General features: G+C 44.7%; 1 protein-coding gene across 1 annotated transcript in view; it reads right to left on the bottom strand.

The window, feature by feature from the left end:
- LOC107114512 (von Willebrand factor-like) overlaps positions 1 to 12,012 on the bottom strand; it is a 53,661-nt gene that overhangs the window by 22,018 nt on the left and 19,631 nt on the right. Inside the window, exons 7-8 of the mRNA XM_015416025.1 lie at positions 2,146 to 2,262; positions 376 to 474 (exon numbers count right to left, since the gene is read on the bottom strand). Coding sequence (XP_015271511.1) covers positions 376 to 474; positions 2,146 to 2,262 — 216 coding nt within the window. The remainder of the gene's footprint in view (positions 1 to 375; positions 475 to 2,145; positions 2,263 to 12,012) is intronic.

Below are 12,012 nucleotides of genomic sequence, written 5' to 3'. Positions count from 1 at the left end.
TCCTGCCCTCCCCAGGCTCCGCCCCCACATCTACAGGAATTTCCCAACCCACCACTGGCAAGCCTGGGCTTGAGGGCTCTGACCAGGCCTCTGCCTGACTCGTAGGCCTCTGTACCACCTGAAGAAGGAACGAGCCGTGTAAAATGGAGTCCTGTGATGTCACAATATACTTTCTCCTGTACCAACTTAAGAAGGCCTTCCAAGTATTTTCCCATTTTGACTTGGCAAAAGAATGTAGTTTTTCACTTCAACACAATAAAATATATACAAAAAATAGACTTTTTTCCGAATTCAACAATAATTTGAAATAATGTTAAATTGGTGGTAGACGGAGGTGCCCACCAATTCGGAGACAGATGTATGAAATCAGCTGACCTTCAAGTACCGTATGGTCCTATCCCTCAGCCGTATAGCGCACACCGTTGGCAAGCATTTACCACAGCAGGAGCCAGGGACGGTTTCCATTCTGTAATTCTGCAGTAAAAGAAAAACAACCATTACTCTGACTGAAACCTTGGAACTAACATAGAAAATAGGCTTGTTACGTATTAGCACAACCATACTATCCTAGTTTGCAATTTAGCATGTTTTAGCATGGAGTTCTCTCAACTAAAACATCTGTAAAGGGGTGCACATGTTGCTAAAAGATTAACAGCATTTGTGACAGGGGATGAGCTTCCGTGAGTCACTGGTCACTTCAAGAAGTAATCAGTGACTCACAAACACTCATCCCCTGCCACAAATTTTGTTAGTCTTTAAGATGCTGGTTGAGCAGCTCTAACCATTCCTAGAAACTGTAGATCTTGAGGCCTCAACCACACAAGCTTTGTCAGTCTAATGTTAGCTTCCACACACACTAAATAATGCACTTTCAATTCACCTCCAATGCTCTTTGCAAAAGGATTTTACTGTGTGAAATGGCAAAATCCACTTGCAAACGGTCCCTGAAGTGGACTGAAATGGCATTATTTAGCATCTGTGAAAGTGCCCTACACTCAGTGTGGGGGTTGTCTTTGAAAACAATTTGGAATCTTCTGCTAGTGAAGACAGAGAAAACCAGAATGTTAAAGGGGCTTTTTGATGTGCCTGTGGAAACAACAGTTTAGGGTTTCCAGTGTTGTGATGTGAGCTTATCCAAGGGAAATCTGTCTTCTTTATGATCACTAGATCACATTTCAGTTGGGCTAGCCACACACACACACAAAAATCTTAAGTATTTCTGGAGGGACTTATAAAACAATGTATCTGAGGGCAATATGGGAAGCTACCAAATGCTGACTCAGACAGGGTTGCTGACCACCATGTGGGACCTGGAGATCTCCCGGAATTACGACTGCTCTCCAGACTGGAGAGATCAGTTCCCCTAAAGAAAATGGCTGCTTTGAAGGAAGGACTCAGTTGCTGGCTAATCTCCCTCCCCTCACTAAACTCTGCCCCCCAAAATCTCCAGGAATTTCCCTACCCAGAGGTGGCAACCCTAAAGTTAGACCACTTGTCCAGATCTAACTGGCAGTGGCTCTCCAAAACCTCAGAGGCAAATCTTTCCCATCCTCACCCTGCCTGAGGTCCTTTGAGATGCTAGAGACTGAACCTGTGACTTGCTATGAGCAACACTCAGGGTTTGCTACTGACCCTCCCAAATTACATCTTAGTGTTTATAGCTAAGGGTTTTTAAAAAGTGTACATGGAGTTTGCAGAGTGCAAAAGAAAAAGCCCATGCTTAGAATAACGTGTTATCTGATAGGTTTGTCACAGTTTTCTGTGGACCACGTGGCTGCGCATCTGGCTTCGCTGCCATGCAACATGCAGGAAGGCCCAGACTCTGATTTATAATCAATTAGTCAAAAAGGATTGCATTATAGCCTTTGAATGCTCTTTGAAGGCTGTGTAAAATTATATTATTCACAGCAAAGGCATTTTATATCTGGAGCTGGTATGGAAACTATTCATACGATCCAAGGCATCGCATAATATGAGATAAGAGACACAGGGCACGTCTTCATGACTTTTGGCAAAGTTTATGAAGAAAAATATGTGTCTTCTAGCAGAGGTGTGAGTGCAAAGTACTGCACACACCACAGTTTGGAATGGATCCCAGACAATCAAAAGCAAGTAGGGCTGGTCAGCCATAACATTCTCCCTTACCTTGGGGCAAGGTTTGCAGGTAGTTTTTTCACATGTCAATTTGTATTTCAGAATCAGTCCCCTTTGTAGGCTGCACATGCAGTCAGTGCATTGATCCAGTAACATACTTTTCCCTGGCTGGAAGATCAGAACAGGTTTGCAATTTAGCGTGATAGCTGTTCCTCATCAAATACATCTAAAATGGACCATTCTCTACCAGATGAACAAAATTAAACTGTACAGCCTCCAACTTGCTTTCCCTGGACAAGCCAGGCGTAAACACTTCCATATTTAATTTGATCTGAGGCCCTTATCCATCTTTTCCAGGTTGAGCAAGAAGATAATGATGTAATGTCTAAGAAATGAAATCCTGGTGCCATTCAGCAGCCAAAAGACAAAATGAATACTCAGATATTAAAGGGCTACATGGCCATCCCTATCCCAAATGGTGCTGATGTAAAACTCTGACTTTTCTCCAGTCTACCAAGCAAAAATTATCAACACAGCTTTTGTGCCTGTTTGTTTCTTTAAGAAAGTACTATTTCCCTGCTTATAGTCTATGAATATATAACAGACTAGGGCCTTCAGTCTCTCTGAGCCCACAACCTGTCTAGCCAAAATTGAATCAGAGGAGGGTCCACTTTTCATGGTTTGTCCTCAACCAAAATGACACACAGGGTGTTAATCCAAATATCCTCTGATTGAGTCTTCCTCCAATTTAAGTGGCTTTTCCTCCAATGGAAGAGCCACTGACTGACTGACTGACTGACTGACTGACTGAATGAATGGATAAACTTTGCTCAGTGGAGGGCAGGATCCACCCTATTATATGGAATAGGGCACCTATTATATAGAAAAGTATGCAATGGTTGTTTAACAGCTTGTTTTAAAACAGAAAAGAATTCAGAACAGACTTTTGGGTTACTGCAACACACGGTTGTAACATGTAGATTTGGCCTTAAATACACAGAAAAACTCTGTCATGGACCACTGCCTTGACATGGCAAGGGGGCCTGCGTGGTTCAGTGAGGCTGCGGACTATGCCATGGAGGGCCACTCAGGATGGACAGGCCACAGCAGATAACTCAGACAAAACGTGACCCACTGGAGAAGGAAATGGCAGCCTATTCCAGTACCTTTGCCAAGAAAACCCCATGGACAGTAACAAAAGAGAGATGATGCCGGAAGATGAGCCCTTCAGGTCGGAAGGTGTCCAATATGCTACTGGGGAAGAGCAAAGGGTGAAAGGAAAGTCCGATGCTGCAAAGAACAACACTGCATAGGAACCTGGAATGTAAGATTGATGAATCAAGGTAAGTTGGATGTGGTCCAAAATGAGATGGCAAGACTGAACATTGACATCTTGGGAATCAGTGAACTAAAGTGGATGGGAATGGGCGAATTTAACTCAGAAGACCATTACAGTTCTATGAAGACCTACAACACCTCCTAGAACTAACACCAAAAAAAATTGTCCTCCTCATCATAGGGGACTGAAATGCTAAAGTGGGAAGTCAAAAGATAACCTGAATAATGGACAAGTTTGGCCTTGGAGAACAAAATGAAGCCGGGCAAAGGCTAACAGAGTTTTGTAAAGCGAACACTCTGGTCATAGTGAACACCCTCTTTCAACAACCTAAGAGGTGACTCTACACATTTACATCACCAGATGGACATCACCGAAATCAGATTGATGATATAATTTGCAGTCAAAGATGGAGAAGCTCTATACAGTCAATAAAAAAAGACCTGGAGCTGACTGTGGCTCAGATCATGAGCTACTCATTGCAAAATTCAGGCTTAAACTGAAGAAATTTGGGAAGACTACTAGGCCATGATGAATATACAGTGGAGGTGAAGAATAGGCTTAAGGGACTAGATTTGATAGACAGAGTGCCTGAAGGACTATGGACGGAAGTTAGTGACATTGTACAGGAGGCAGCAACCAGCACCATCCCAAAGAAAAATAAATACATGAAAGCAAAGTGGCTGTCTGATGAGGCTTTATGAATAGCAGAGGAAAGAAGGATAGTGAAAGGCAAAGATGAAAAGGAAAGATTCACCCAATTGAATGCAGATTTCCATAGAACAGCAAGGAGAGATAAGGAGGCTTTCCTGAATGAACAATGCTAAGTAATAGAGGGAAACAATAGAATGGGAAGGACTAGAGATCTCTTCATCATGACAACTGGAGAAATCAAGGGAACATTCCATGCAAAGCTGGCCATGGTAAAGGACAAAAATGGTATGGACCGAACAGAACCAGAAGAAATTAGGAAGAGATGGCAAGAATACACAGAAGAACTATACAAGAAGGACCTCAATGTCCTTGACAGCCACGACAGTGTGATCACTGACCTTGAGCTAGACATCCTGGAGTGCGAAGTCAAATGGGCCTTAGAAAGCATTACCAACAACAAAGCTAGTGGAGGTGATGGTATCCCAGCTGAGCTATTCAAAGTCTTAAAAGATGATGCTGTTAAAGTGCTGCATTCAACATGCCAGCAAATTTGGAAAACAGAACAGTGGCTACAGGATTGGAAAAGGTCAATTTACATTCCAATCCCAAAGAAGGGCAATGCTCAAACTATCAAGAATAGCAAGCTGGGACAGTTCAGCTCAAGATTGTCCCTAGACAGGGAGGTATCTTGAAAAGATTTACGATGCCTACGATAGAAAGCAGTTCACACATTCAGCCATTCACCCCCCCTCAGGAATTTCCCCCTTACAATCATGGCAAACTAAAGACAGAGATTGACACACATTGTAAAGATCGGAACTTATAGATTTTGAGGCTTTCATTTAGTGCAATCAAGCTATAAGTTTTTACGGGTTAGTTGCAGCCTGTTGGGGCTGAGCATTAATTAAAAGCACCTGGTGGCCTTGACCAGCTGGCATGGGATGCTTTTATCTGGTCGCCAGCTAGCAATGGGAATTAACCAACAATGCCCTAATTGGCTAACAGGGGTCTTGAGGGCTGACAAATGGGAGAGGTCAGTCAGTCTCAAGAGGCTAGCCATCAGGATGGCAGCAATATCAGAGAAGATTCGGATCAAAGCCTGGGAGGGCTTCAAGAAGAATACCAAGGACTCTTCCCATCAGAATGGACTCTCTTTCTTAAGCCTTCAGGTGAGACAGCTGAATTCTAAGATTACCCGCACAGAAGGAAGCCTGCAAGTATTTAGTGGTTCAGAGACTCAGCCTCTGCCCAGCACAAGTATAGTGTTGTTGTTATTTTGCCAATGTTGTGATTTGTGAGTTGTTTCTGCCCAGCAAACACTCTTCAGTATTTGAATGATTTGAATAAATGCAGAGAGACTTCTTTTTAATCTGCTGTGTCAGGAGTATTTGCTGGACTTTCGGTGGATGGCTGCACACTGAGCAGTCGCACCTCCCGGACCTCCTGGGGGTGAAATTGAGCGCAGGAGGAAAGGAGGGGGGGCGATGTATCACACTCCCCCCAGGAGACTGGCAAACGCCTCCTGGCCAAGGGACTTCTGAGAGGTTGCCTCTTCCCCAGCATGATGCTGGGGAATCGAGGCGCTTCTCCATCTGTGTCCGTTTAGAATTAGTGAAGCTGGCCGGGACAAGCGCAGGAGATCGAGCGGTGGAAAACGAAAGTAAAAGAGGTCGGATGGCCAATAATGAACGTGAGTCAGATGGTAGCGATTTGATAAACTAAAAAGAAACCTCCCCCAAAACCCCATGGACTAGAGGGCAAAGCGAGCGGGGGAGGGGCCCCTCCCAGGCGCACAAACTCTAAGCAAGATCGGGGGGGAGAAGAAGCAAAGCGGTTAAAAAAACTGCTGGAAAGACTTACCAAGGCACGCATGAGCGGTGGAGGACAAATTCAGAGACTTTTAAAAGTTGGGCGAAAGTAAATAATCGAAAAAGATGGCGGGGAAGAGGACGGAGAAGGAGAAGCTTTTACAAACGAAAGGAGCTGAGAGTCCAAGACCGGAAGGAACCACTGAGTTGGCTAAAATGATGGCAGAGTCCCTGCGCCCCCTGCTGGAGCAGATGACTAACCTTCAAGAGCAGCTGTCTAAAATTAATTAATGCATATCTACCCAGCAGACACAAATCAACGATACACTTAAAATCCTGGACCAAACAACAGAGAAAGTGAAAGAGGTTGACGCCACCACACAAAAGGTGAAGAAAAAGGTGTATAAATTGGAAAAGAAGTCAAACTCAACAGAAGAACAGCTTTTACAAATACAAATGGAAAAAGCAAATCTGGTTCTTCGCTTCCAGGATGTCCCAGAGAGCAAAGGAGAGAATCTAAAGCATATGATGAGTGAAGCATTGGCCCCAGTGACAGATTTAAAGGCCGACTATTTTATGAGCGAAATGGATGTGGTCTACAGGTCCTATTCCATATACATAAAGAAGAATAATCTGCCTGGGGAAATTGTGGTGAGATTCTCGAAGAGGCACGTAAGGGATTGTATCCTGAGAGCGACGGCAGGGACACCTTTGAGAATTGAGGACAAGACTATTCAGATTTTGAAAGATATTCCATTTGAAATAAGACAACGGAGAAAGAAGTATAAAGATTTAATCCTTTTTCTTCAAACCAACGCAATTGGCTATAGGTGGTTATACCTTTAAACTCCAAGAAAAGAAAGAAAAGATTGACTCTGTGGCAAAAGCACGAGACTTTTTGAGAGCACAGCGGGGTGAGCTAGAGGAGGTGGATAAAGAAGAAAAGGACAGTAAGTCCAGTGGCGAGCTGGACTCGGGGTCCTCTGGAGAGGACTCTCTGTCGGAGAAAGGTGCAGCGGCTCCTAAAAGTCCTTACAAACTGCGGAAGAGTCAAGACAAGAAGAAATGAAGGTTGAAAGACTCTGAATGGAACTCTGATAAATAAGATGTTTTAACATGGAGATGCTAACGGAATCTTTCCTAACAGTAAAACTTAAGATTTAAAAGTTATCAAAGCATGACTGACTAAGTTCATAGAATGTAGCGTTTAAAGGGATGGTATAGTATATAAGCTATTTTGAAGATCTCCTCTCTTTGGTTTTTAGTCAGTAGTGGTTATCTTTACTTTTCTCCCTATCTTTACTTTCTCCCGGGGGGGGGGGCAAAAAAAAGAAGGAGCATTTGCTGAACATCTATGTACATCCTCAAAGGGAACCCAGAAGCTAAAAAGCCTTAACAAAGGACCAGGACCCAGTGAGATCCCCGAGAGCCCCAGGTGGCTGTGAGTTCAGTGCCTGAGAACGGGAGAGGGGTTGTCTTTGGTCCAGACATACATATCAGTTACTAAAAATGTTTTTAAAAGTTTTGCTTGTCTTCTAAGATCCTGATTCCCTTCATACAAGTGTATAATGTTGAAGAGGGGGAAGCCACAGAGATGGGATTTATTGATTTCCACAGAGGCTTTGTAATATGTTGTGCTATGGCAATCCCTTTCCTAATTCAGTGGTCCCAAGTTTCCACAGAAAATCCCGATGCCTAAATCCTCGCTGGCTGGGAATAACGTCTGCAGTATTGAATTAAGTGGTTTGCCATTCTTTAAGTTGGAATAATTTATTTAGAAAAGGAAGTTTGGATTGCGTGCCTTAGCAGCATGCCAGAATCAAACACCCAGATACCGGTAACACCCCACATGTTTGGGAACGTTCCCAACTGGATCAAAAGCTGATATTATTTTTACAGGGAGGGACCAGTCCTGGATAGTAAAGCTCTGTTAACAAGCAGGTTACTATGCGGGAGTTGGTAAATATATAATGAACGGATATTCTTTTAAAGAAAAAAATGCTTGTCAAATACACCTATGAATACACTAAGACCCCTTACAAGGCCCTATCAACATCTGCAAACACACTGTTAGCCAACACAACCCATAAAAGTATCAGGCCTAAGAGTGCCTGTGTCTCCCTTGAACACTCCGCTCAGTACAAGCCTGGGAAACCAGATGACGGTTGCAAGGGGATTCCAGTTGGTAAGTCAAGCCACCTGGTTGGAAGTCTACAGCACAGCTCAGAGCTGCAGAATGGACGCCTTCGAACCAAACTATGGGAGGATAAAGCCAGCAACTGGATACAAGGTGGAAATGTAAAGGGATTGGGGGGGGAGTGGCCACAGGAATACAGTTACAATAGGAGACTCCAAACGTGGAATTGTTCAATGAATAAGTTAACAGGGGCCAAGAAGCAGAGGTGAAGAAAGAAGACTGGGGGGGGGGATATTCTCCTTGAATTGAAAATGAAATGTGGTTACACAGAAATGCATATTTCAACTGGGGCAAAGACCTCATAATTACAAAAACATGCATTTGGAGATTACTTTATATATACCTTATGTAAAGTCAAGATTACACATACGCACAGACACATACACACACACAAACAGAAAAAGGAAACCTGGAGGAAATGTTAAATGTAACACAAAGATGGATAAGAAGTATTTAAAAGAAAATACTGATGGATAAACTTGAACCAGGAAAGCGATATTACACAAAAGTATCCAATATTGCCAGTTGCTCTTCAGTCTTCTGCAACGAGGACAGAAGAAGAGCCCTGCTGGGTCAGACTGAAGGTTTGTTCGTCTCGAATCTTGGTTCTCACAGTGGTCAGCTTGATCAGGAGACCCACAATCGCCTCCCCTGTCCTTCTCCACTCCTCCCGCCTGCAAGTGGCACTCAAAAGGTATCCTGCCACTGAAAAAAGAAGTTTCATGACTCCCCAACATAGTACCCATGGGTGCCAGAACACCCACTGACACCTTTCCTGAGGCCCACCAATTGTTTTGGGAGAGCAGATGGGTCCAGATGGGACTTATGCCTAGCGGGATTTCTTACTGGCCACTGGGGATCTTGTGTGGATTTTTTTTAAAAAACATTGCTTTGACAGCAGCTGCCACCACAGCACAAGAATCATCACTGCATAACTAAAGGTAAGCTGTGTGTACGTAATAAAATATTTTTAAACAATGTGCTCATTTTAAAAGTCTTCCAATTAAGCAGAACTTCTAGAGATGCCAGCCTCCAGGTGGGACCCGGGGACCCCCTGGAATTATTGCTTATCTCCAGACTACAGGGATCAGTCCCCCTGGAGAAAACAGATGCTTTGGGGCATGGGGGTACTGTACCCCATTGAGGTCTCTGTCCTTTCCAGGTTCCATCCCAAAATCTCTAGGAGTTTCCCAAGCTGGATCTGGCAACCCTACCCACCCATTCTTTGCTGGTGGCCAGGGGGGGACCTGGCAACCCTATACCTCAGTGAGACCCCTCCCCTTCCCAAACCCAGCCCTCCCCAGGCTCTGCCCCCAAAATCTCCAGGTGTTTCTCAACCCAGGGCTGGCAACCCTAAGAGTTCCTGCCCAAAATGTTGAAAATTTGCTATTAGAATTAAGCATACCTTCACTGCCCGACATTTTGTGGCTGGCTCTGCTTCCCGTGGCAGCCATGTTGCGGTTGTACCCACCAACCTGTGTTAAAATCCCGAAGGTGCCCACAGACTCAGAAAAGTGGGGACCATTGCATTAGACCCTGCCCAACAGCTCAGACAGACCTGTCCTCCATGGGTTGGACCCTACCAGCTTTCCCACAGTACAAGAGGGAGCAGAGGCAATCTTGCCAGATCCTCCTCCTTGGTGCTGTCCTCACTGTCCTCGCTCCCAGCTCTGTTTGTCATAACAACAGGGGGAAAGGAAATTCCTACGGGGAGGGGAGTGATAGAGGTATGTGTGAACCGTTGGCTCTTAGCGGCATAACTTTCCCAAGGATGACACCTCCCTCTCCCCATGGGGGGCGGGGTGCCTGAAGCCTGAAGCCTGATTTCTTTGTAGATAGTGGGATGCTACCTTCCATCCCAGTTTAGAGAGCCAGTTTGGTGTAGTGATTAAGTGCACGGATTCTAATCTGGGAGAACCGGGTTGGATTCCCCACTCCTCCACTTGCACCTGCTGATGTGACCTTGGGTCAGTCACAAGCTCTGGCACAGCTGTTCCTGAAAGAGCAGTTTGTGTCAGAGTTCTCTCAGCCCCACCTACCTCACAGGGTGTCTGTGGTGGGGAGGGGAAAGGAGTTTGGAAGCCGCTCTGAGACTCCTTTGGGTAGGGAAGGGCGGGATATAAATCCAATCTCTTCTTCTTCTTTTATCTCACAGGGTGTCTGTTGTGGGGAGGGGAAAGGAGTTTGGAAGCCGCTCTGAGACTCCTTTGGGTAGGGAAGGGCGGGATATAAATCCAATCTCTTCTTCTTCTTTTATCTCACAGGGTGTCTGTTGTGGGGAGGGGAAAGGAGTTTGGAAGCCGCTCTGAGACTCCTTTGGGTAGGGAAGGGCGGGATATAAATCCAATCTCTTCTTCTTCTTTTATCTCACAGGGTGTCTGTTGTGGGGAGGGGAAAGGAGTTTGGAAGCCGCTCTGAGACTCCTTTGGGTAGGGAAGGGCGGGATATAAATCCAATCTCTTCTTCTTCTTTTATCTCACAGGGTGTCTGTTGTGGGGAGGGGAAAGGAGTTTGGAAGCCGCTCTGAGACTCCTTTGGGTAGGGAAGGGCGGGATATAAATCCAATCTCTTCTTCTTCTTTTATCTCACAGGGTGTCTGTTGTGGGGAGGGGAAAGGAGTTTGGAAGCCGCTCTGAGACTCCTTTGGGTAGGGAAGGGCGGGATATAAATCCAATCTCTTCTTCTTCTTTTATCTCACAGGGTGTCTGTTGTGGGGAGGGGAAAGGAGTTTGGAAGCCGCTCTGAGACTCCTTTGGGTAGGGAAGGGCGGGATATAAATCCAATCTCTTCTTCTTCTCCTTCCGGGGGGGGGGCAGATGTAGTGGTTAGGTGCGATGAGTGTGACGTGTGTGTGTGTGCCCTGCCATGGGGGAGGAGTCCTATCGAATTACCTATTTATACGATAGGAGTCCTATCGAATAAATCGTTAGTTCTAACACAAAGATGCTTTAACTGGATCTTGATCATTTTTCTCAAGTAACAAATCTTTTGCTAAAGAGAGTGTTGTTGAGAGTAACTCGACCAGGGGTCTGACACTCGTCCTGCGTCGGTTTTTGTCCATGTGGAACCCAAAACTTGGGGGGGGGGAAAGAGTCCCATCCTCTCCTGACCTGGATAGCCCAGGCAAGCCTGATCTTGTCAGATCTCAGAAGCTAAGCTGTGGTTAGTACTTTGATGGGAGACTTCCTTGGAATACCAAGTTGGGAGGACAGAGGCAGGCTTTATTCGGCCACCTCTGAATATCCTCCAAGCCCCCAGTATGGGTCAGTCACCAGAAGTCGCCATTACTTCCATGTGCCAACACACACACAATACAAAAAGAAAGAGTCCCCTCCTCCCTCTTGCACTGGTAGAAAAGATAGTTGGATCTAATGCTATTTATTTGTCTAGCTCCTCTTTAAAGCTGCCTTGTCCACATTTAATGATTTTTATTATTATTTAAGCACTTATGCTGTGACCCAGTATCTTCTCATGCATTGTCTCAGGAATCCTTACAATGACTGGGTGGGAATTCAGCATGTAGATGTATCATCCCTAATCAGTATTCTCTCCATGGAGGAAAATATAAACATTATTAAAGTCCCCCAGTTCCCTTGTTACTTTAATTGGAATGGATGGATGGATGGATGGATGGATGGATGGATGGATGAATGAATGAATGAATGAATGAATGACAGGTCGATCCCCACGGAGGACGATGGAACCATGAAAAAATGTCTATCTACTTTAATTTCATCTACAATCTACAATGTTCAAAATATTCCCTTTTCAGATCTGGCATATGAAGAAGTCACTATAGATATACTAGATTACTTCGAACTATAGAAGTAACATCGTATAAGCTGGAGCTTTCTTAATGTTTATGTTTCAAGTTTTATAATTAGTGGTGGGTGAACTCCTGTTTGCTTCACAGAGAATCAACT

This window comes from Gekko japonicus, unplaced genomic scaffold (genome assembly GCF_001447785.1).
Source record: "Gekko japonicus isolate JY-2015 unplaced genomic scaffold, Gekko_japonicus_V1.1 scaffold159, whole genome shotgun sequence".
Taxonomy (NCBI): domain Eukaryota; kingdom Metazoa; phylum Chordata; class Lepidosauria; order Squamata; family Gekkonidae; genus Gekko; species Gekko japonicus.
This window is presented reverse-complemented; position numbering and strand designations above follow the sequence as displayed.